Source organism: Perca flavescens, chromosome 5 (assembly GCF_004354835.1).
Source record: "Perca flavescens isolate YP-PL-M2 chromosome 5, PFLA_1.0, whole genome shotgun sequence".
NCBI classification, from domain to species: domain Eukaryota; kingdom Metazoa; phylum Chordata; class Actinopteri; order Perciformes; family Percidae; genus Perca; species Perca flavescens.
In genome coordinates this window covers 25,780,200-25,806,013 of record NC_041335.1, presented here as the reverse complement: position 1 = coordinate 25,806,013, position 25,814 = coordinate 25,780,200, and the positions used below count along the sequence as shown (strand labels likewise).

Genomic DNA, 25,814 nt, shown 5'->3' with positions numbered 1-25,814 from the left:
TCCATGCAGGAGACTTAATACACAGCCAGTGGAGGCTCCGGTGAGAGATAATAACCTACCGGAGATGGTGTCATTTGTGAACGGTGAATGTGGCTCCGAGACTGTTAACAAACGGAGACGGACAACCGGCGCTTCACCTCCAACAGAAGCGCACACAACGGTCCAGCAGCGGCAGACTGCCCGGCACAGAAAGCAAACACTCATGTCCAAGTTGAGTGACTCCGGTTTTGAGGAAGACTTGGGGTCCTCCCCGATTTCATCCCCGGCGCGGATAGATGTGTCCCCGCTCCGTTCAGACGAGCATCCTGCAGGACAGCTGTCCAACTGGTATCTCCAGTACGGGGACATCGGTTTCAAAATCCAGAGGGAGAAAGAGGCGCAGTTTCATTCCTGCAAAAGCTTGGCACGCCAGCCACAAGTAGGCTAAGACACGTTATACATTGTTAGGTCAGGTCTATTGCACTGAAATGTAGCCCATAGCCAGTTGCTGAATGGAAAACACAGTATCCTATATGAAAACATGTTTGGACTAATTTAATTTAATTAAAGGATGTTAGGTCACTTGTCTGCCATTTTTTTATTTTACTTATGACTACCATTTACCCTATACTTTTAACACTTGACATTAATTAAGAAAATAACTTCTTTATTATTTTGTCATCTAACATAATGGCTCATTTGTATTTTATTGGTACATTGCCTTTTGGATGTTTCAAGGCAGATAGTTAGATTACCCAGTACATTGGATAGTTTCATAATTTATTGTGGCATCAATTTTTCCAATCGAGATGACCTTTTCATAACTAACCATATCACTATAGCTCAATATCCACTTTAAATTAAATATTGCCATTGTGGAGCTAAAGAAACACAGGAGCAGTTGCTGAATGCATGAATACTTTGGGATCAATGACATGAAAATATTTGTGAAACTGCTATAAAAATCCAATTCCCCTCCTCCCCCCTCAAGTCTGATGCCCCTGACTGTCACTAAAATCCTCATTTTTTCATCATTTAAACTTTTAATCTGCAGCTTATACTAATTGAGTCTGTGTTTTACATTGCAGCTGACTGCAGAGGCCAGGTGTAAGCTCGTCAGCTGGCTCATCCCTGTAAACAAACATTTCCGTCTGTCCTTTGAGTGCTGCTGCTTGGCAGTGAACATCATGGACAGGTTCATGGCATCCACACCGGTGGCGGCTGACTGCTTCCAGTTACTGGGTGTAACTGCACTCCTCCTAGCCTGCAAACAGGTGCATCTTAGGATGTGGTAGAAGCTTGAAGAACAGATAGTTTGCATGTTTGGATTTCATTCATTATAACTCACTCCCTTTCTCTGTCACCCAGGTGGAGGTGTGCTCACCACGGATCAGCCATCTCTTGTCATTGTGCTGTGATGCCTTCACTAAGGAGCAGCTCTGCAACCTGGAGTGTCTCATCCTCCTCCGTCTCAACTTCCGCCTTGCTGCACCCACCCTGGCCTTTTTCCTGGACTATTATACCAACTGCATTGAGGCTGCCCAGCGTGAGACTGAGAACACAAGTGGTGACAGGTTTACAATAATGAATCCAGACACAAAAAGACCACAGCAGTGCAGCAACCTCGCACAAAAGGTGTGCGAGTTGAGTCTAGCAGACTATGCTTTCAACAAATACCCACCATCTCTGACTGCTAGCTGTGCACTGAGGATAGCCAGTGAGTTACTGAAAACTGAACAAGGGCTTGTTGAGCATGCAACCATCCAGTCACAGGAAGACCAGTGGTGCAGTTTTGTGGATGAACAATGTACACTGCCATCTGAGAGCCCTGAGATTACTGAGACCAACTCTCTGGCTGTAAAGGGCCACTTCCTGTCTGTGAATCAGGGGAGCTACAACCACAATCTGGCCCAGGAATGCAAAGACAACCTGAGTCTGTTGGTGTCATTAAACCAGGAGACATTGGAAATTATATATATGTGACTACAACTGTGCCACTATTCAGATGTTAGCAAAATGCCAAATTCCTCTCAACTAGGGATTTTATTCTTAGGTTTATTTAAAGATGATGTTCAGAAGTTACGTCTGGTGCTAACCCATTTAGACCTCATTTATACCTCAGAAACAATCAGTTGGTTGAACTGAGTGAATGTTTTACAACTTAATATACTTTTATTTATTTTACTGATAGCTATTGTTTATCAATGAAGTACATTAATATATTCTGTTTATTTCAATTAATTCTAAATTAAATTAATTATTTACTGTTTATGCACTGACTTGCTGCAAGTTTACGAGATATGTTACTGTTGCAACCTCTTTAATGAAGGACCTGGGAAAATGTATTGTAATTAATTGATTGCTTTTATCATGAAATAAATAATCAGTAAACAAATTTGTGTTGGTCTCTGAATGGATAATAAAATGTAAAGCCATAATTCCAACTTGATAAAAAACAACAACACAAAGGCTTTTATTTGAAATGAATCTGTCCCGATTACATGGAGACTGGATGACATGAACAAGAAATCATGAAATTTAGCAAAATGCACCACCTACAGTTCAATGTTGTTAATGTTGGCACATTTATCTGGATTGGATGGGCATAGCACTATGGCATTAAAGCTCACAATGGCATAAAGTACTGCTGATGTTAGACAGTACAAAAGCCCATCATTTCAGACTGACATATGTCTAAATGTGAGGTTATGGCCCTCTTTATGGATAATAGCAGAAATACTTTTCTCCCAGTTGTAGTGCTTTTTGTGGCTTAAAGGCTGGTGTAGCTGTTTGCCCAGAGGTCAGTTTACCCACATCTTTAATTACCGTTGTATCACTATTTGAAACTGATCTGTGCAATTGACACAGACACACACAATTGACACAGTCTGGTCAATTGAGGGGCTTTCTCCGATAATCCATTACGCGTGGCATCTCGACCTGCTGACACAGTGTCGACCACACAGGTGCATTCAGTGGGGTCAGATAGGCTTACTGTTGTTTTTTAGTAATACAGGCATTTGTCACGAATGTTTACTCAGCTGTCTGCTGTAATTGCCCTTTTCCTTTTTTTACTTCGCTTTAAATGTGGCAACAGGCCTTGACCTAAATATTTTTACGCACAATACAAATTACGCACAAGATGATATGGCCGCATTGAACAAAGCATTAGTCTGAACTGTGCCAACGGGTTGGTCAGCCTTATGAAGACTATGAAGACAAAGGCTAAGGTGTTTGATTGTATAAAACAGACATGGTTGGAAGAAGCCATGCCAGGCTACATGCGCCTCTGGCAGGGTGCAGGGAATATTTGGCTGAAGGCGGAGGGAGGGCAGGTCTGACGCAGAGAGCACCTGCTGTAATGGCGCCGTTATGCGCGGTACCACTTTACATTTCAGAGAAAACCGTTAGTCTGCACCAATTTAATCTCCGAGGACGCTGTCACTCCCTGGAGACCACATAAGTGCATTTGATTGGGCCAAAACTATGAGGCCGCGGCACGGAGAGACACAAACCGGGAGAATTTCCTCTATATCAGCTCTAAATCAAACCACGATCCTTCAGTGCTGAAGCCAGAACTGTGCTGATGAAGATGCAAAGAAACAGAACGGTGTTTGGTGCTATGTGCCCAAACCAAATGGGCCAACAGGGGAGGAGACCTGCAGGAAACAAAAAGGTATTTGACATCTTTCTCTTTACAATGATGCACACAATGCAGCTCTGTATAGTAGTGTTGACAGACTTTCTACCTGCAGGATAAACTAGTGCCAAGAAGCAGCAGTCCAGTCAACGTGTACGTTGAGCTTCCCTGCATCATTGAACAAGGTATGCGCATCTCTGACGTTCGGTTTGAACTTCTTGCACCACCTTAATGCTTGTATAAATATAGTACTTAAATACACTTCAAGGGTTTAATCGCATAGACACATTTTTCTTGTGTTACAGCTTTTTCAACAATTGCATGGGATGATTTGGAAGACTGTGCGTCTGTGGTGAGACGAGAGAGCGACTCCCTCGGCTCTCAGGTGAGGAAAAACCTCGTCAGTACCAAAAATAAATGTCTTTTTCTAATTAAAACATTTGATATTTTCGGTGACACCTTATTTGTCATGTAAATCCACGCATTTCCAAAAATGTATATCTACCAGAGAGAGATAATATGGTGGCAGATCTGCATCCCTATGAGGTTGTTAATGTTTGAGACGATGTGCTGGAATTCTGCACGAATGAGATTGTAGTTTACTCGTGACACGCAGGCTACCGCTAATTGGCTGGACCTCCCGAGTTTATTCCACAAGGCAGCCTCTTTGGCACTAGCTCACCGTGCGTCATTACGCGCCAGCACACTTACTGAAATGGCTGGCAGCAATACATGTACTGCCATACAGCCACATCACCGATTGGTCGGGGTGGGACTTCCAGCTCTGGGCCAGTTATGCTTATTTTGTCAGCAAAGTTTTAAATACATATGTCTTTTGTATAATCGTCCACAGGTGAATGAATCTGATGTAGATGACCAAGACTTTGGAGATTATGCGCTGGATTTCATGGCAGGTGAGTGAAGCTAACCTAATCTTCTACTGTGTAATAATAATAATAATAATAATAATAATAATAGTAATAATCTCATCATTATCATCATCTTTTCAACATTGAGGGAATCCTCAAAACTAACACATGTTGACTGAAGCACTGGGCGTTTGTCTCCTCTGTCAGATTCTCCTGCCACGTTGGAGAGCAGTCTGTCTCCAGCTGAACTGTTACCATTTCAGGGATGTATCATACCTCTCCTCACCCCTCAGCGGTACTTCTCTTTGGAGGACAGGCTGGTTCACTCTTCCACAGAAGCAGGCAACCCTTCTGCCCAAGATGGAGATCACTGGCAGGGCTTTGCCCAGTGCCAAGGCAGAGTGTTGGGAGATTCAAAGGAAATCAATAATCAGGTAAATCCTTACTGTCAGATTTATAACCAGTATGGTTTTTATTAAATTTTTTCTGTTGGAGTAATCCAAACCCCCCTAAGGCTTTTGACAAATTAATTGACACGTTTGGACTCAGTCATGGTCCTTCTGTTGTGACAAGACTTTATATCTCCAAAATGATGCTCGCTACTGGAGAGTTTGTGTAAACCAGTGCAATAATATTTACAATACAATACAATTTATAATAGTAAACATCGCTAAAAGTGGAGTTTGTGGTTGTAATGTGACTGGTGCTGTAAGGCTACGTTTAAAATAACTTTGCATATGCAAACAGTATCTAAGCACAAATATGTACATGAATTGGACACGCCAATGTAGTTTAAGTTATGTGTCTTCTGTTAGCATGACTGAAGATATTTGTCTCTGTGTGTCTGCAGCTCCATGAGACTCTACACCGAAAACAGGAAGAGATTGACTCCCTTCAGGAGAGAAACCTTCACCTCAGGCAGCTAGCCACCCGTGCAAAGCACCTGGCCTCAGTGCTTGAAGTAAGGACATGGCTGAGACAAGCACAGCTAAACAGTACACACAGTTTCATCACAATATAACCTCTTATGCATGAATTATAAAATGAAAATTAATCTTTATTTCTGTTGGTCTTCAGAAACTGATGACAGTCAGAGACCCAAATGAACCAGTGATGTCTTGTGGTAATAAAACTTCCCTGAGTCCCTGTAAGCGGCAGCGACTGGATGAAGGATATGAAACTGAGTCTTCTGATTCAGTGGAGGACATGCTGAGGGACGTCAGCACACGCTGCAATGCCGTCCTGCACAGCGCTGCTCCTGGAACAAGACTACCGCAGGAATCAGAGACTATACGCATGTACGGTGCATTCTCAGGCCTACAGACTTCTATATCCAAAGACAGCAGCTTGACGGTGGACGGAGCAGAGCCTGAAGAGAGCGTCTCATCTTTCAGAACTTCTATTAGAGAACACTGCACCATAAGGACTCAGGTGTTTCCTCACGGACATGCCTTCACCTCGAGGACTCAGCAGGGAGGATACCGCTTCCGCTGGGTCCCTAACCACAGCTGAACCAGAGTTAACAAATGTAAAATTGGATCCATTAATTCTTCTTATACTAGTCAAGACTTGAAGGAAGTATGGGTGGGCAGTCACTGTTAATGCCTAACTAATAATCTATAATGAGATCTGTAAATTATTAAATGATGTCTTCCTCAGGTAGCTTTTAAGCTAATCAGTCAGAGGGGGTGTCTGACAAAGGAAATGACACTGCCACAGCTTTTGTTTTCATTGTGTTTCTGTTTACATGCCTCAAAATGTAATGATCATATAATGTCATGTTTATTTTCACACAATACGTTTTGCCTTGGAAAAGAGAAAGGATTTTACAAATAAAAATAAATGAAAGTTGTGTTTTATAAAGCTGACTTGGAGAGATGTTTTTTTTTATCACGGAAAGAGGATTCAGGTGATATTTAAACAAATGGAAAGAAACTGTTTTCAAAACGTGAACTTTTCTTGTTTAAGCAGTGAAACAACCCTGTGACCTTGTTGAAGAAGAATTTGTCTCTGTCTGAGTGACTGTGTAGTTTCAAAAAGGCCACTGAGTCATGATGCATTGCAGCCAATATCCTTGTTTATAGCCTTCTATTTGGAAATTGAAATAGTTCTTTTTTCAGATTGCATGCATGCTCTCCTAGGTTGGTAACACTTCAGCTATATTAGTATTGCCCAGTGAAGAAAGTCAGATCTTTCCCAAAAACTCATATTTTTAAATTTGGATAAGAAAGGAAGAGGAAATCAAAACAAGAAGAAGAGGTTAACTTAACTTATGAGGATGTGACCTTCTGGCCTTTGGGTATCTGTCTTCCTTCAAACTCACTGTTGAGGGGTTTAGCTGTAAAAAACAAAAACAAAAAAGTGTGTAAAGCAGGCCGGTCTAGAGGACAATGGACAACAGTCGGACAATTGTTTAAACTCTCCAAACCTGGACTTGTTTACTTTATAGCAGTGCAGGAAGCACTGCACTCCCGTGGGCTGGCACAATTTGCAGTACTGCTGCTGCTGTCATGAACACTGGATGTAACAACATCAACAAAGATAAGAAGAATTATTTTTTAGGGGCTTTTCCACCTTTAATTTGAAAGGGCAGCTAGGTGAGAAAGGGGAGAGAGAGGGGGAAGACATGCAGGAAATTGTCACAGGTCAGATTTGAACCCTGGACCTCTGTGTTGAGGCATAAACCTCTCAGTATATGTGCGCCTGCTCTACCCACTGAACCAACCCCGGCCACCAGGCCTTTTTATTTTAAGATCATGGAAAGCTACATCAAGAGGGAACCTAGGTATCTATCTGATTCAACATTCAGCTATAGAATTATGAGAAGAAAAAGTTGATTGACTGATTTTAGGCTTGCAACCTGTTATTTGGCGCATTACTGATAGCATTAATCATATCAAATGATCCTATCAGATGTTTGTTTTTTTAATAAACAGGGCAAACTAAATGTAATGTCTCTGCAGAATTGAAACACCTGTCACGTGTACCATGGTTCATGGTTCTTTATTTGTCATGTGCACAACAATAACAGAAGTAGTGATTGGCGATCTTAGGCCTCAGGCACCTCCAACAGTACAGAGCAGTGGTGGAAGAAGTACTCAGATCTTGTACGTAACAAAAAGTAGTAATACAGTGTAGAAATACTGTTACAAGTAAAAGTCTTGCATTAACAAAAAAAAAAAGTAGCCTACAAAAGTATTAGCATCAAAAATATACTAAAAAGTTAAAGTACTCATTATATAGAATGTCTCATTTCAAATATCATTAGATTATAATTAGTGATGGATTTATGTTTGGCTATAGTGTTGCAGCTGATAAAGTTGGGGTTATTTTATTTTATATACTGCTGGGAAGCTTGGTAATTTTCCCCAGGATCAATACAGTCTTATCTTAACTGATAATAATACAATGTATTAGTAGCCCACCATTATATTTTGTATTATTTATCTGAATCTGCAAAGCAGTACAGTAACAGTAGGTTATGTAAAAGGTATTAAATATGTAGTGGAGTAACAGTTCTACAAGTGGGCTACAAGTACCTCAAAATAAGTACAGTAGGCTACTTGAATAACGTAGTTACTTTCCACCACTGACATCTAAATATTTGAGGTATACCTGACTCACCCTGACCCCATTTGTTGACCACAGACTTGATCACCGTTCCTGCTGCCAACGTAAATCAAACAGGACGCTTGTTGTCACATCTCATATAACCGCACAAACCTTCACAACCAGACGCGCCTTGAGCCACTTTTACTGCAAACAAATCCGTTTGTCACCGACCAGCAGCGCCGTGGAGAGCGAGCTCAGAGGGCGAAGCTTTGTTTAAGCTGGTTGTGACACATTTGACCGGTTAAGCTACCGCCAAACTGCGGGGGACAATGCGGGAGGGGAAAGGAAAATACAGACACAATGAGTTTCTAAGGTGACTAAAGCCAAACCTGGAGGGAGGCTGCAAACCAGACAGAGTCCCCGCGGGAAAAAGAAGAAAAAAAAAACCTGTTCCTGTGAAGGGATGCTGAGTTGTGCACGGCCTCTGGGCAAATATAACTTACACACAGTTTATATTTAGGCTTTTTTCTTATGCAAGCGTTATAAGGGCACATTGTACACGTATATATGTACAGTAATAAAATGAGGAAAACATGAGGGACAGACGAAAGCTGAAACACAAAAGTGCCTATTAACCACACACACACACACACACACACACACACACACACACACACACACACACACACACACACAAAATAATAAAGCAGCCTGATAACAGTTTAATCACCTGCAATGAATAGCACAAAAGATTACCAGGCTAATTGGCCTACAGCAAATGCTGTAGGCCAATTAGCCTGGTAATCTTTTGACAATAAACACAAAATGACAGAAAGCACGTGGTTTATTGTCATTTTGTGAATGTGAGTTGGAGAATACTTTTAATAATCGATTAAAATGACCACAGCAAGGATCAAAAGTCCGATCGATGTTTGTTGATGAACTAAAGGGATTGAAAGCGAGTTTGTTTTGGTGTCTGTTGGGGCTACACGGCTGCCTGCTGAAGGAGCTCTGATGGAGCTGCAGTCAGCATGTAGGCTACATGTGTCTGCTGCTGCGTGGCGTTGAGAGCACGCAGCTGTCGCCCAGTGGCAGGCTCGAGCTCGGGGTGTAAGCGCATATGGAAGTGGCAGGTGGCAGGAACATAGACAGGGCAGCAACGGGAGCTGCTCGCGCCGTTCAGCCCACTTATAGCGCCAGAGCAGCTCATCATTAACACGGTGTGGCCCGCGGACACACGGCCTCTTCCCGCAAGCACTAGGCCTACAACTTTATCCAAAATACGTATTAGCCTAGGCCTAAATGTCTTTTATTTTGTTGGGGTTCGTGTGTTTGTTGATTTTTATTGTGAACATTTTAGGCTATAACGCCTATATTTGAACAAGGCTATATTTAGTTAAGTAGCCTAATATTTTATTTGTATTACATTTTTAATTTCAGATTAGTTTTGTTAATTAAAATATTTTAACTAAAATAAAGAATCTTTCATTTTATTCCTATTTTGTTTATTACTGTTAAGTTGTTAATACAAATGTTAAACCCTAAAACATCTAGCCTTTTTGCAACTGTTGAACTTGTAACTGCTACAAGGGCTATATTTTGTTTAGGCTATATCATGTAGGCTATAATCTGACAAAAAAGAAAATACTAGGATACACAATTTATTATTATCCATTCATGGTTTGTCTATCATTATTAACATTTCTGCCCATTATTGGAGAAACAAATAGGCTAGCCTAACTATTTAATAATAAGGCTTTTTTCCTTCTAAATGAAAATTAACGCTGTTGTTGATGTTGTTTTAATAGCTTTGTTATGACACAGGTCACTTTCCTTGTAATAATAGGCTATTAATAGGCTTTTCATCATTAATCTTTAGAATAACTGATATTTTCTTCAGACAAACGACATAGGCCAGCTAATAGGCTGGCAGTTAAATGCTAAACGGTGTTACACCTCCATAAGAAATGAAAGTCTGTCCTTGTCAGGTAATTTGACTGATATCATGTTGCCGCCTCGATGTAAAACATTACCGCGTTGCTCTTTTTTAACTGTGTCTATTTGTTTCCAGTATAGAAACCATGGACGCGGAGGGAATCCCTTTACAGGACTACTTAATTAAAAAACAAAACAAAACAAACTCAACAGCCAATAGCAGAGCGGAGGACGGTGCTTCCCGCTCCGCTGTCCGCCCGGGGACAGTATTTAGAAGCGGAGTCCGTCCAGGAGAGCAGACAACAGGTGCACCAGGCATGAACAGGCGCAGAGGGAAGGCAATGGTGTTTTACGCAAGTAATGAAAACTGGAGATGCAACTTACAGGTGGAGAATCAAATGACTGGGTGAGTAATTTATAAAGTAATGTTAAAATGGCCTGACAAGTGTGTTTCCTTAGTATTATTATGAGGTGTTGCTGTTGCTACCAGGCAACCACTTCAATCTCTAAACACGGCTGTGTCTCTTTGGTACAACACTAACTGCACACTGTGGCAAAATTAGGTTATTTCACTGTTACATGTTAATCAAATAACACACATTTACTGCGATTCATTATGGCATTAATAAAAGAATTCCCAACTTTCTAAATAATCATTTGACAATAGATTCCAGTCTACCTGTATCCTGTAAGAAAGTTGTTTTCGATGATATTGAGCATCACCTTGACTAAACTCGTTTTGTATTCATAACTAGGACAATATGACGAGACTGCTGAGAGATTTCGTAGGAAAGAGAAGACATTGCCCCTCCAAGGTAAGAGGGGAAATAAAGGGAAAATCAGCATCAAAAGGTGAATTGTTGCATGCACCCCCCCCCCCACCCCTCCCTCAGGCTCTGAGCTGGTGGTGACAGTGTGGCAGTGTACTGCTGCTGGTTGTGTATCTGATCGACAGCTGTCAGCTGCACTCCTCACTGCTGCAACCGACTGACCTCAAACATGCTGACGCTGCCATTTATCACACTTCATTCACCTGTAAAACAAAAAGTCAACAATCGAGTAAAGTCAGAAATGATAAACCAAAAAAAAAATGTTTACATTTAGTAGCCTACAACTGAAAAACATTCAGCTCAACATCAGTTCAAAATAGTCAAATCCATGCATTTGCATTGACAGCGGGCCTGAGTTGTGGCTGGTTGGGAGGCAGTGTAATGTTAGCTGACGTATCTCTTTTGCCAGCTCACACTGCTCTGCGACCCTAACAGTTACATTTGACTACTTATTCCCCAAATGCTTATACTTGTGCACTTTATTTTGGCGGATCAGGAGATACAAGCATCCTTATATCAAGCATCCATATCTCGAGATGTTTAGAGCTTTATTTTGAAGTAAAGGTTGTCCAATTTAGGCAACTGGTCTTAAGGTGCTTATTTTTAATGTTTTTAATGTATAACAAAGAGCTAAAAAAAAAATATTACAAATAGTTTTTCAGCTCTCTTATCATGGGTGGCTGGTAGGCAGTGTCTTGTTAGCTGGTTGATTTTCTGTGTGCCAGCTTACCTGCTCCTGCCCTCCAACTGTCCATTCAAAGCTACACCAGCAAGCCAGGAGACTTTTGCAATGACCGTGTACTTCTATCAATTAAAAACAGCAGGTTGGGTTTCAGCGCTCAGGTTGCACATTTGATAAAAGAAGCATTTTTTTTCTTCATTCATCAGTTTTAGAGGTGACCTGTACCAAAGACACTGAAATAACGGTTATAAACTATGTCCAATATCAAAATCAGCTGCAGAATGTCAGCACCAATACGCATTTCTGTTGCATTACTTGCAAGTTGGCATCAACATTCTGCATTTCAAATGTGGATTAATTTATGTTATCAGCATTGTTCTTGCATAAAAAAAAAAAAACTGAACAAAAGACCCTGAGCTCATTAGGTTAACCAAATAATTATGAAATAATTTTTCATGTGAGATGGATGTTTCACAATTTGCTGGGCTCAAATCAGTCAATATGGGCTAAAAAAATTAGGCTTCACCATAAGAAATCAATTTTAATGTAAACATTAGAAAGAGATGGTACAAAGTACAGACTAAGCCGAAATGAACACTTGTAAAAATCCAACACTTCAATGATGGCTAAACAATCCTTCAGCTGCAGCAGTGGTCATTATAAGGAATGTTCAATATGATTGTCATTATTAACCACAGGATGGTCCCCACACACGCAGACAAACACACACACACACACTCTGACTAGCCTTGAATGACTTGAAATGGATCTTTTCATCCTGCATGTTTGTGGAGCGAGACATCACCCGGCAACCACACTCACTCTAACAGTTCAGAGTTGTCATTCCTTGCGGTCAAAGCACAAGGAACAACCAACATTACACACACAGATGTGTCCAGTATCTATGAACAGACTCCATCATAGCTCCACCCGTTTCTTCAGGATTATTTCTCGCACCAACGCCGTGACCTCTTGTCGAACGCTCTCCATGGGCTCGTCCTTTCGCCAAAACCGGACCACTTTCCCCTCTGGATTCACCAGAAACTTCCAGAAGTTCCACTTGGGAATTTTCTGCACAGAATCTGAAACACAACACATTAGCATGTAGGGCTGCAACTAACGATTACTTTCATTGTTGATTAATCTTGGTTATTTTCTCGACTAATCAATTAGTGTCATATTTGGCATCATATTTAGACGCGCTAGGTCGGGACTCTTGGCGTCACTTTTTGGCGCTCTGGGTCGGGATGTACGTTTAACTGACATGCGGCACAAGAACGGGATGGTTAGGTTAAGTAAAAAGATCGTGGGTGGGGTTACAAAATGTATGTTTCAGTGAAAGAACGAGATATGCACTCTCTTGGGTGAAAGTCCTGTGTTGTTGTACATCCACCACCCCAACCAACCTCCTTAAGCAGATTTTTCATTCTACTTGCTCCCGTTGTCGCTCTTAATACTACGTCATCTTACAGCGCTGCAGTCGAGCTGCTGCTCTGCCGGTGCGTCCCATTCAGACGCTAAAGGGGGATTTTTGCGTCGTATACGACGCTCACAGCCACTGACCAAGCGTCAGTATTTTACGAGTTGGGATTACGGGTTAAAGTTGATGCAAAAATCAAAAGATAATTGTGACAGCTACCACAATATAAACACATGATATAGTATGACACATGATGGTATGCATCGTCATAATAGCGATATAACTGATAACATAAAATGAATTGTTATTTTGGCAGAGCTGTGAGCCCGCTAAATTGAGATGTCACACCAAAAGTAGGTACTTGCTAACAGGTATAAACCTTAATTCAAACCCTATTTTGGTGCAAGAACTACAGAATCAGGAGTCAACAAAGTCCATTCAGTGTGTATAACAACGTACCAGATCTCCACAGTTCACAGACTAGTTCTCCAAGTTTTCTTTAGGATTCATGTACATAAATATTAATTTAACCATTTTGGAACACATGAATAAAGTGGACTTTTATAGTGTTTGCTACTCCCTTCTACATTCACCTACACAACTATGTTTTTTTTTTGTCTGAGGAAGCATATTTATGTATTTTGTGTTGTAGTTTATTTTGTTTGGGGCATGTTATTTCTGGGAGGCATGTGTTAGTAAAACCCTTTTTTTAATCATTGTAAATTATAATTTACTGGTTACAGCTTTACAAATACCTTTTTAATTATAAACGTAATACTATTGACCCGAGATTTGATAGATCATAAAAAATAACATTTAGCAGCAGCCCAATGGGAAAGTTAAAGTTTGGTCCAGACTGCACTTCCTGCCAGACAGCTGCCAAAGTTTAGCCATAAATCACCCAGCTATCATTTTAACTTAAAGGACATGCTAGACAATAAGCGTAGTGATGGTGTACTGCCCCTGCAAATATTCGTGCAGTCCTGTCTTGTTGTACAATATGGTGCACAGCAGACAGATGTTGTTAAGATGCCAACCTGTGAGGAATTTGAAGGCAGGGTCAGCCTCTGAGCCCATTATTTTGATCCTGCTGAAGAAGGGAAAGGTGACACCGTAGATGGACTTGGCGAAAGCCTCGATGTCCCGGCTTGTCCCGGTCTCAGTGTCCCCGTACTGACCGCAGGGGAAGGCCAGGACGTTGAAGTGAGAGGTGCCCAGCTCCCGGTGAAGCTCCTGCAGAGACATGTAGTTCGCCTCCGTGTGCTCGCAGTGACTCGCCACGTTTACAACCAAAGACGCCTGTACAGGAGGAGAAAAACAGGGTGTAATAGCCTATTTGTGAAATGCTACGTCTTATGTAATAAAAACACACAGTTATCTGACGCTGGATAATTATGACAAGACGTTTGCATAGATTTTTTCTCAAACTGACATGACTGGTGATGATGTGGACTTACTTTTCCTCGGTACTTCTCCAGAGAAACTGTCCTCCCCTTCGCGTCTTTGACGTCGAACGAATAAAAATCCGTCGGTTTTCTCGGCTTCGCCAGCTGAGTCTGCAGGAGGAACAAACACCCGACCCCGACTGTCATGCTCAAAAGGACCGTTAACTTTTTCGCTTTCGGGTTGGAGGACTTGGTAGGGTAGCCCCCTAAGGCCTCCATCTTGGAGGGGGAAGAACAAACCGTGGTCAGAATTGGTGGGGGGGGGCTCCTGCATAAAAAGTCTTGGGGCGGGTCGGTGAAAAGGAGCTACTTCCTTCAAAATAAGAGGACCTCAAAAAGCATTGGCCTTGTAGCACTCCTATTGTGTAGCCTTCTAGATTTGAGTGCCAATAGTCTATGGTGCCAATGCTTTTTTGAGCACACTCAATAACAGTCATCTTATCTTTTTGAAATATTTCCATGATGATATTAAACTCTTATTTATCTAATAATTTCTAAAATGTTGGTAAAAGAAAAAGTAGCCTACAGTGTTGCTGTGTGCAGTTTACCCTAAAATATGAATTCAAAAGCCATGTTTCATCAGCATTTAAAACTTTAAACACAAAAGTGTTCTGTTTGATAGCCGTCATTATAATTGCTTATATATATATATATATATATATATATATATATATATATATATATATATATATATATATATATATATATATTAAGCTAATATATATATATATATATATATATATATATATATAGCAAGTTAGCAATAGTGAACATAAACCAACCAGGCTTCTCTAATTTCATGTAGTCAGACAGCATTCTTAAAATAAAAGACAGAGAAATTCAACCCTTAACATCACAGCAACCATATCAACCACTTAGCAAACCAGTAAGCAGCATTTTAGCAACCACCAAAAACAACATAGCAAACCCATAGCAACACTAGCAACCACCTAACAACAATTCTAAACACCTCAGCAACAAATGAACAAACACAAATTACCTTGTAACTTCTTTAGCAACCACTTAATAGCATTTTAGTAGTTATAGCAACATCTTAGCTCCTTTAAAAATGTAACTATCCACCTAGCAAGTTATTAACAATAATCTATTGAGTTTTGCTTATAGAAAGCACATTTAAACAATGTCCATAACACATTTGCTTTGTGTAATTGTTGTAAGAGTGTACTGGTATCAAAATAAAATGTACAGTATATGATAGTTTAATATCAGTCCTTTAGACTGGTACTTTAAAGAGGGAATAAGAAATTGAAAAAGGCATTTACAATGCTTTTGCTTTGAAAGTTTTAACCGGAAGTTTTGCTCTTTGTGTTGCTTACTTGGCAATTTTATATATGTCAATGCTTGGCACTAGTGAAGTTATCATAAGTTATGTGGTTTGAAGTTTATATATATAAACTTATGTGGTATAAAAGTTTGTCTCCGTTTTCACTTATTTGTAGTCTATTGAGACTAATCGTATTTTTGTTTTGTTTTGTGTCTTCAAGGGACAAAACGACACCCATCATGTCTCGTACAAGGAGTTTAGGAGGCGGATCATTCAGAGGAGCAGCAGTGAGGGTCCTGCAGAGAGTACACCGCTGGACACTGGGCGGCAGTGTGAGCCCAGCTTTGAGTTTGATACAGTCTGTCAGAGACTGGAGCTGGATTCTCCACCGAGACACCACGAACAAGCACAGAGAGTCCTACATGGCAACCTTCAAGGTATTATCCCACACCCACCCTCCCACCCACCCAAACACCCACACATAACATCCAAAACAGTTAGGCCTACCTCATCAAAACTGTGATCAGGAAGGAATTACCCAAACTCTCTTTAAATGACTTTGCTGTCCTACTGTAAAGACAGATTGCCTAATAAAGGCTTATTTCCCGGTATATAGTGTACTGCATTATATTTATTTTTTCTGATTTATGTGGAAAGAAATGCATTAGGGCTGATTTTGTTTTTATCGTCATCGCAATATCAACTAGTGCAATATACACATTGCAAAAGGCTGCAACATATCGCAATATACACTACGAGTTTTTGTGTTAGTTGAAAGAAAATCTATCAGTAGAAAACTGCAAATTAAAATGTAACTCATTCCTTTTTAAAGGTGCAGTAGGTAAGACTTATAAAACTAACTTTCTGTCATATTTGCTGAAACTGACCCTATGTTCCAGTAGAACTACATGAAGCAGGTAATAAAAAAAGAAAAAAAAAATTGGGCTCCTCTGGCACCACCTACAGCCTGTAGTGCGATTTGCAAAAATCCACCACTCCCTGTTCAGATGCACCAATCAGGGCCAGGGGGGGGGTGTCTAACTGCGTGTAGATCACTGCTCATACACATGCATTCATTCTCCCTTGTGGGGGGAGGTGCTTAAGAGACCATTTTGGGCTTTAGCGGAAAGGGGGCAGGGACTGAGAAGTTGTCGAAGTTCAAATTTTTTGGCTAAGTCCTGGATCTTCACAATCCTACCTACAGCACCTTTAAGTGGTGCTTTTTATGTTCAATTCAATGTTCAATGTGTTCAATAAAAGTGTGATTTCCTTTTATTTATTTTAAATTCAACAAGCAATTTGTTGTATTTTAGAAGAATACTGAAAGTAACAGAAAGGCAGAATTGAGTACACTTCTATTTATCGCAAGTAATATCGTTATGGCAATCCTCATATTGTGCAGCCCTAAAATGCATACTGCTACAAAAATGTATGTGTCAATACATTACCGTATATGTCCTGGAGCATGCTTCAAATGGTTAAGGTTAAAATGTTACACCTATAAGTGGTACTGTAAGTGTTGCATATCACAGCTGAGCAGGCAGTGTTGTAGAGTAACATATTTATGGTTAAACTGTAAAATACCTTGCCTTCAATATATATGTTGTTCATAACTGTTATACCACCATATTTAAGGGCTATATACATTTTTATTGAAATAAATGAACATAGGCTGATAAATCACTGCCAGAATTAATTTTATTTCCTAAAATGGTATCAACATTTGCCCCCAAATCCAATATCAGTCCAAATTTAAGTCTGATTTATTTGAATACACAGAAATGTAGCGTAACAAGCCAGGCCCACGTCAAGATGTTGGGTCTGGGAACTCACCATTGGCAGGACTCAATCCGAGGGGTGGGATAAACAGTTGTCTTTCAAATTCCCTCTGCACTCATAGCCAACCAGAGCAGCGCTAGTTGATAGATTAAACTTTTGCCGTATCCGGTCAGCAAAACTCCGAACACATCTTCCTTTTTTAAGAATGACTTCAGTGCTTAACTCCAAGTCTTCCAGAGTCGCAGCCAAAGCCGTTTGGAAAGACTGCTGTTCACCAGCAGCCGCCATCTTCTTTGTTTCCAAGTAGCATATACACGATGTGATTGGCGTGACCAGAATTGGGTTTTTCCAGCTCGCAAGCCAATGGAGAGTTGCTCGACTGACCTTTAATCAGTCAAATTACATTTGCTGCCGCTAGGGTGCGTCTAGATTTCTAGGCTAGCAGAAATGTACTCTATTACTAAACAACTGTAGGTAACATTAGAGCCTTAGCCACAAACCCTTTATTGCAGCATTGTTTTGTGATGTAATGGTTTATGTGTTATCATCTCTCCTAATCAGAGAAAGCATTGGTGGGAGGCATGTCCCACTGTGGGGCTGTCACACCAGGCACCTTCACTGCCAGGGGACAGCTTGCCACAGAACCCCCCCCAGAACAGGTTTGTTCAAGGAACTTGTACCTGTGCCACTGTAGTTAGATTTTTTTCATTTGCCCACAAGAAAACAAAACAAAAGCTGTTTCAGCAGGTTTTAGACTCTCTTCTGCAGGCTGCTTTTCTTTCTTACATGATCATATTAATCATAATAGTGAGAAGTTTGTGACAGTGAAGACAAAAAAAACCAACAAACGATCTGGTTTCTTTGGAAGCATTATTTAAAAATAAAAAAACATTTTGTTTGTTTTTTATCTGTGGTTTCTTTATGCAAGATAACTTGAAATTAAATAAGAAAAGATGTGAAATCACTTAAGGTAAAAAAAAGCCATAACCCAGTACCCACATGTAGCTAGAATAGGGATAACGCCAGTTATTACAGAAGGTTAGTGTTATTATGCCACAAAAGAATCAGAATAAGAAAAGATGTGTTTGAAAAATGTATATAAACATCATGTAAGAGACTATATCTGAAAATAATTTCTTTTTGGCAGGGATGGGTGTGGAGAGCTGCAGTTCAAGAACATGAAAATGCTCAACAGGCTGGTACAGCATGAATGTTTTTTTCTTTCACTACATTCTTTACAGTGCTTCAGGACCCACGCACTAAAAGAGAAACGATTGATTATCTGAATGACATGTTGAGCGATACTGCATGCCGTCATACTAGGAAACGAGAATTAATTTCTTAAACAATCTGCAGAAAAAAACAACTTAACGTGCTTGAGGCCTGTGGGGGTTTATGGGGGGGGCTGTTCATGTTTGTTTGTTTGATGGTTTTGTAGAGTTTTTGTTTTTTTTTTCTTTTTTGAGAAAACAAAATGTCTTGCTTTGGATGTGTTTTATTTAACTGTGTTTTTGTGTAATATTTTCTCATTGCAGGTTCTGATGAAAAAAGACCGTTTGCTATTCTGGACAAACCTTCCTTCAGTCAGCAGGGAAAATCTGCGATAAAGTTGGCGGCACCGTCACTGCTGAACGACTACTGTAAGAGAAGATACAAATCCTGCAAAATGAAATTGTGCCTTTATTCTTTTTCTGTCTCTGTGTTTAAAGTATAAGGGGGTGTTATTCTGTTTTTTTTTTTTTGGTCAACAAATCCCAGGAAAAGACCAAGGTAAATCTTAAAAAAAAAAGAAAAAATTGGATTTGGATTTGCTTTTTGTTTACATTTGACTACCAACAAAAGAATAAAGCCACCAGCATTTATTCCCCAGAAGTTTATTTGTGGCACTATTAAGAAGGCTCCTACAATGTGTTTTTCCATAATGGTCACACGACCCCTGTAAAAAAAAAAAAAAAAAAAAAAAAAAAGCAGCAGGCCAGCAGCAAAATCCAGCTTTTGATTGATATATTAAAAGTGTTTATAAGTATATCTAATAGTATATCATAGTAATTCTGTAATGGAAAAATCAGTTAAGACTCATTCTGTTTGTAGTACTTTACTCAGTATAGCTTCTGTAGTCCTTCTCTCTTTTCCATCTCTTCCCTTTCAGACGCAAATCTTCTCGACTGCAGTTGTAATGGTATTATTGCATTAGCCCTGGGCTCTTGTGTTTACCTTTGGAATTCAAAAACTCGTGGTCTGGCGGGATATTTGGACCTGAGACCACGACCAGGGCAAGCGTACCATCAGATGCAGTCAATCTCGTGTCTGAGCTGGAGCAGAGATGGCACAGCTCTGTGCCTTGGGACCAGGCGAGGGGAGATACAGGTAAATGCTCTGGAGCCTAAAGTAAATGAGTACAAAGAAGATGGAAACTGATTCATACAAACTGTGGTATGGGGGGCCTGTGTGAGGGGAAACGTAACCTAGTTGAATCAGTAGAATGACGGTTTGTGGTGTCTATTTCTTGACTTGACTTTATAGTTGTGGGATGTTGAACACAAGCAGAATATGAGGTGTCTGCCGTCACACCTGTCTGTGGTCAGAGCTCTTGCCTGGAAACAGCAGTTACTCAGCAGGTATGTGTCGTCAGTTCACAAAATGAAAGTTATAAAGAATTCAGAATCAGGAATCAAAAATCAGCAAAGGTTTTATTGCCACAATAAGTACACTTATGTGGAATTTGCCTTGGTGAAGGTGCATACATAAACAAACAAACAAACAAACAAACAAACATTAATATGAAATGAACAATAAATACAGAAATATATTTATATATATACACACACAATAACTGTTGCATAAGAAAAAGAGGCTGAATGGGTTGAGTGCAAAATTGCAAAGAATATATAGTATATGCAGATGTAAAGTTCCAGTATCATTCTTAACTGTATAAACTTCATTAAAGAAGAAGATACATCCACATCCAAATCTATATTGGTTTAATGTTTTAGCAAAACGAAATGTAGCTTTTGTAAAAAAACAGTTAGTATCAATATGAAGCGTGCAGTATTCATGACAGTTTCCATGAACTTACAGTGGCTCTGTTCTTGGACATATCCATCACCTTGACCCTCGGGCTCCTACACCTCTGGTGGGCGCAGCCGTCCAGAAGGAGGGGATCTGCAGCCTCCAGTGGTCACCGGGAGACGACTGGCTGGCCAGCGGCTCCACAGAAGGCCACCTCCGTATATGGGATAGTGACATCACAAGGTCACGTCAGCCAATCACTACGATGAAACAGCCCAGCGCTGTTAAGGTCAGTGTATGCTTCATGATAGGGACTTCAAATCAAAACACTGCTTGTGTGATTTTTATTTAGATTTGTGTCTGTGAAATGTGATACAGTGACATTAAAGTGGCATTTTCACATTTTTTACTTTGATTCAATGTTGTCAAACAATTAAACATGAATACTCTTTATAGGCACTGTATCTTGAATTCCACCGGTCTGACTTTAATGAAATAGGGAGGGAAAACCCATCCTTGTACTATGTTGTATTGTGTAGTGTTATTCAACCATTCATAGGGGGAAGAAATTATTGGTAAAACAACAATCATTAATTGCAAGCAACTGTAGGTTCTGCTGTACGACTTATGATGACTACTTTCAGCTCGTGCAAACTTGAGTGGCACGCTACTGGTTGGTATGCTTAAAAGGTTTAGCTGTTGTTATACAAAGGTTTCAGAAATACTGTTAGTTGATCCTGCGACTATTCACTGGGCGGTCTGCTTAAACAACCAGACAATCTGCTGACCATTGTGTGTGAGCTCTTGTGTATATTGTGTGTGTGTGTGTGTTTAGGCAATGGGATGGTGTCCATGGCAGAGAAAGATGATCGCCACAGGAGGTGGATGGAAAGATGGAGAGTTGAGAATCTGGGACACAGATTCGGGGACTTGTGTGACTTCCGCCAACACAAATTCTCAGGTGCTTAAGACTCAAAGTGTAGGAGAGGTATTTTTACTGTGTATAAATATCGGACAGACTATGCTTACTGACTCCATTTGCAGATCTGTTCTCTACGATGGGCTGAAAAGAAGAAATATCTGGTCACAGGTCACGGCCTTCCTCATCACCAAGTTAACTGCTGGTCCTGGGAATTTCCCTCCCTCACCCCCATCTACCAGCTCGCAGGTTAGAGAACTGGAACTATGATTAATGTGCAACTACATCCCTCAACACACCCATAACAGCCTCATAGGAGTAAATGTATTGCATCATTATACATGCTGAGTAATACTAGAGCAGCATCAGTGTGACAGTTGGAACTGCAGCTGTGTCATTTATCACTTACTATTTAATAGCTCGTTTGTGCTGACTCATTCATGCCCTGGGCTTCAAGTCACTATGTTTGATATGACATGTCACAGTTTCCTGAGCTATTGTGAATTGTCTGGGGCAAAGAAAGACTTACATGTAAAAATCATCCTTTAAAATTCCTATAAAGATCATTTCAAATATGTTTAATACTTTCTAAATGTTCAGTAATTTTTATTTACTAAAAAATTGCAGTTAGTTGGGCGCCTGGGTAGCTCACCTGGTAGAGCATGCGCCCATTTATAGAGGTTACTCCTTGACACAGCGGCCACAGGTTCAACTGCGACCTGTGGCCCTTTGCTGCATGTCATTTCCCCTCTCTCTTCCCTTTCATGTCTTCAGCTGTCCTATATAAATAATGGCCAAAAAATAATCTTGAAAAAAAGAAAAGAAAAAAAAATTGCAGTTAGTCTGGTGGTTACTCTGGTGGTTAGCTTGAAAATGAGGAAGAGTTTCCATTCTGTTTCACTTGATTATTCGGTCTGATGTGTTCATCTTGGCTGTTTCCTGTTTAGGAACTCATCAGTAGCGGGTGGTGTATCTGGTGTGCGGTTGTGGCCGCTCTGAGAAGTTGACTTAAGATGTTTCACATCAATCGAAGAAATATGACTCTTTGAGACTCTTTTTTTATTTGTAATGTCCTAAACTTCTTGTATTTCTTTGTGATTTACTGTTGTGCTGCCTTAAAATTTGCAGTTTGCAAAAACCTTGTATTTTGATGTGACACAAATTATGACATGCAAGTGAAACTGAACCCTTAAATGACGATGACAGAAAGCATCGTGGTCCGGGTGTTTATCTCTTTTCAATATTAATTCTTTGTCAAAGTTAGAACTTCTTTATTACTCTCTATCATAGTGCTAAAATTAAACATTGCGACGCCTGTGTGTTATATGGTAATGAAAGTTATTTAAAAGGTAAAAGTTGAATCATGTTGTTGTTTTTTCAGGTCACTCTCATCGAGTCCTGCACTTGGCCATACACCCTGACAGCACTCACATTTTCTCTGCTGGAGCGGACCAGCAGTTTCACATCTGGGACATGTAATTATCAACATGGACGGTGAATGTTGTTGAAGAAGTTACTCAAATTCTATACAAATATTTCTTTATTATTATAATTTTTACTACAGATAAGATTACTTTTTGCATAACAGGGCATTTATATGAAAATAGTACGGGATATACCTCAAATTACAGACAGGAAAGTAATCCTCTGGTCATACAGCTCAGGCAGATAGAGTAGCTCAGTCACTAGCATTAACATTAAAAGACTGTCAGCAGGGAGGTTGTGTGTGAAAATAGTAATATGATTTGAATAGCACCTTTCAAGCAAGAAGTAAATATTGCTTTCCAATGTAGAGAAAAAGCATAAAAAGACAATCACACCTACAAATATCAACAGCATAAGAAGACATACTGTCCATCCTAAAACTAGAAGATCACTCAGAGAGCACAGACCTTGGCCAAGGCCAATAGTCCAGTCTAGTTTATGACATGCAAATCTGCAAGCGCTACCACTATAAAGTATATGTCTGAATATATTTCCAAAACTTTTAGAATTATGTTAAAATGTGTTTTTTTTTCATCATCTCAGATGTGCATTTATTATGTACTTCTAAATTGGAATTATTTCACATACTTAACATGTGAAAACCAGCAGATAGGATCATCATTAAACTTATGTTGCATAATGCACAATTTGAGGGTTACGCTGTGTAACGCTAATACAATAAATATATTGTGATAATATATCGTGATAATCAATCACACAAACATGAAAACTAATTTATGTATCCGTGATTCGGAGCCACTCCAAAATTCATTGGGTTCTTCCTTGGCCCATGCTACACCCTTTTACCAAGTTTCATGAAAATCAGGCCAGTAGTTTTTCTGTAATCCTCTAAAAGACAAACAAACAAAGCAACAAACTTCCTTCTTAGCAGACGTTATTATGTAAACTAATACGTCTAGTGGTCAGACAAGGAGGCAAGTCTAAAAGAAATTATTTTAAGGCATGATTTAAGCTGAGACAGTGTTCGGATACTAACTAGAGGGCTGTTCTAAAGCCAGTACAGCAATCATCCCCTCAATTATGACTTTAATCTGAATTTAAGCAGCCTTTGTGGACAGTAAGCTTTCACAAATTCACTAATGTACTCCGGTGCATGGTCCTGTAAAGCCTTGTATATAAAGAATTTTTTTTTGTTTTGTATAGAATGTATATTGCTTGACTTTGTGTTCAGGATCAGGAGAATGGTTAATGCAATTTCTCAAGTTATAATTTTGAAAGAAACTCACTTTGAAATCAATTACTGTGCATGTGGAACTAACTAACATTTATGTATTTATTTATGTAACTTGTAAAAATTATGTTAATGTTTTGTTTCATGTAGGCTATGTTATTTCTTTCTTGCCTACACCTTAAAGCTAACATAATGGGATATGTACAGTACAAAAACTCTAGGGGAAACACTGTAGAGAATAAACTTTTTTTATATGTGGAACAGTTAAATTAAGTCTGGGGATTTTATTCTCTCTATTTATCAGGCTTATGTGTTTTTACTTTCTATTTGTTAATGATGTGTGTCACTTCCCACAGTGATCTAACAGATAAAGAAATTGTGCGTGTTAGGTTTTATTTAATTATACTATATTAACTATTAGGTAGTGACAGCACTCCGTTGAAGTAAACCATGACTAGATGCAGACTAAAGTCCTGGCAAAGACCTGTGTGTTGAAAGATGTCTCACATGCAAGGGACAAGACTAGACTTCAGAGAAGAAGTGCAAAAGTACTTGCGGTGAGGACTTCCTTTAAAAAAGAACAAACAAAAAGACCCCCATCAAATGTGATACTTCTTCTGGTTAAAATGTTCACAGATACAGCAGTGTAGAGATGGTGCGATATGTGAGGTTTGACACCACAAACATCTGATTCTCAAAGACTACACAAGAACGCAGTACAGCAATAGCAGTAATAGAATAGAAAACACAAAATAGAAACATTCAGATGCATTATCTCTCCAACAGTATAACATACTATACAGTGTCTCGTCTGGCTAAAACATTGACTTTATAAACCAACGTCTTTAGTCCCAAGGCTGGTAAGTCGTTTTTTGATCTTGTTGGCATAATGACATGCCATGACAGTGCTTTATGTAGGGCTGTATTCAAGCAAAGAAAATCTTTGTCGACTGAAATTCTATCTACTCTTCAACCAATTGACTGGTTGAGAGCACTCTTTCTGGTAGCATTGTTTGTCCATCAAAGTTTTTTTTTTTCCTGAGGCCACTATACGTTTTTAATGCTTTGCAATGGGAGCACTAGATATTCACACAATGCCAGAAAACACCTGGCGCTAAGCGTCGATTTGGCGCTGCACGTTTTGGAGTTTTTTCTGGTTACCAAGAGTTTGGGGTAAAATGCGACGTTACTTACTGTCACTTTTTACCCAGCCGTCCAATCACAGAGGAGAAAGGGTGGGACAAATACCACAAAGACCTACTGTCGCATCCTACATGTAGAAGCTCAGAACAACAACAATGGAGGAGAAATGAATACTGCTGGGCCGCATACTTCTGTCCTCTCTACCTATGTGCTTCAGCCTTCCCTTTATCCAGAGCAAGTACTCGGCCTTGTGCAGGTTGCACGATATGGATGTCAATTAAATCAAACTAAATATTGATTAGGATAATCCCTGCAAATGATGCTACACTAGTGTAGTTGTCTGTTCGTTGGTGGGTTGGTCCACCACTTTGGTCCAGACTGAAATATACTGAACAAAATTATAAACACATGAGCTGAACTCAAAGATCTAAGACTTTTTCTATGTACTCAAAAGGCCTATTTCTCTTTACAATATTGTTCACAAATCTGTCTAAATCTGTGTTAGTGGGTACTTCTCCTTTGCCGAGAAAATCCATCCACCTCACAGGTGTGGCATATCAAGATGCTGATTAGGCAGCATGATTATTTTACAGGTGTGCCTTAGACTGGCCACAATAAAAGGCCACTCTAAAAATGTGCAGTTTTACCAA

At 39.8% G+C, this 25,814-nt stretch overlaps 4 protein-coding genes across 4 annotated transcripts; 3 read left to right on the top strand and 1 right to left on the bottom strand.

Annotated features, from left to right (window-relative positions):
* Positions 1–2,073, top strand: ccno (cyclin O). The gene is made up of 4 exons (XM_028579277.1): positions 1–418; positions 1,068–1,253; positions 1,348–1,725; positions 1,843–2,073. Exons 1-4 carry the CDS (start codon positions 65–67, stop codon positions 1,960–1,962), a joined length of 1,038 nt encoding a protein of 345 aa, XP_028435078.1. The 5' UTR covers positions 1–64; the 3' UTR covers positions 1,963–2,073.
* A 1,175-nt stretch (positions 2,074–3,248) lies between these two features.
* mcidas (multiciliate differentiation and DNA synthesis associated cell cycle protein) lies at positions 3,249–6,303 on the top strand. Its single transcript, XM_028579158.1, has 7 exons — positions 3,249–3,314; positions 3,735–3,804; positions 3,925–4,004; positions 4,473–4,533; positions 4,696–4,922; positions 5,315–5,449; positions 5,566–6,303. Exons 1-7 carry the CDS (start codon positions 3,249–3,251, stop codon positions 5,998–6,000), a joined length of 1,074 nt encoding a protein of 357 aa, XP_028434959.1. The 3' UTR covers positions 6,001–6,303.
* Positions 6,304–10,265: 3,962 nt separating this feature from the next.
* Positions 10,266–24,290, top strand: LOC114555565 (cell division cycle protein 20 homolog B). Its single transcript, XM_028578050.1, has 12 exons — positions 10,266–10,381; positions 10,731–10,790; positions 15,858–16,074; positions 17,978–18,075; positions 18,564–18,615; positions 18,952–19,056; positions 19,566–19,783; positions 19,940–20,034; positions 20,495–20,714; positions 21,261–21,386; positions 21,470–21,593; positions 22,726–24,290. The coding sequence occupies exons 1-12, from the start codon at positions 10,349–10,351 to the stop codon at positions 22,821–22,823; spliced, it is 1,446 nt and encodes a 481-aa protein (XP_028433851.1). The 5' UTR covers positions 10,266–10,348; the 3' UTR covers positions 22,824–24,290.
* On the bottom strand, positions 12,003–14,609 carry gpx8 (glutathione peroxidase 8 (putative)). Its single transcript, XM_028578051.1, has 3 exons — positions 14,365–14,609; positions 13,945–14,206; positions 12,003–12,569 (listed from the first exon to the last, which is right to left on the bottom strand). The coding sequence occupies exons 1-3, from the start codon at positions 14,569–14,571 to the stop codon at positions 12,406–12,408; spliced, it is 633 nt and encodes a 210-aa protein (XP_028433852.1). The 5' UTR covers positions 14,572–14,609; the 3' UTR covers positions 12,003–12,405.
* Positions 24,291–25,814: the final 1,524 nt, after the last annotated feature.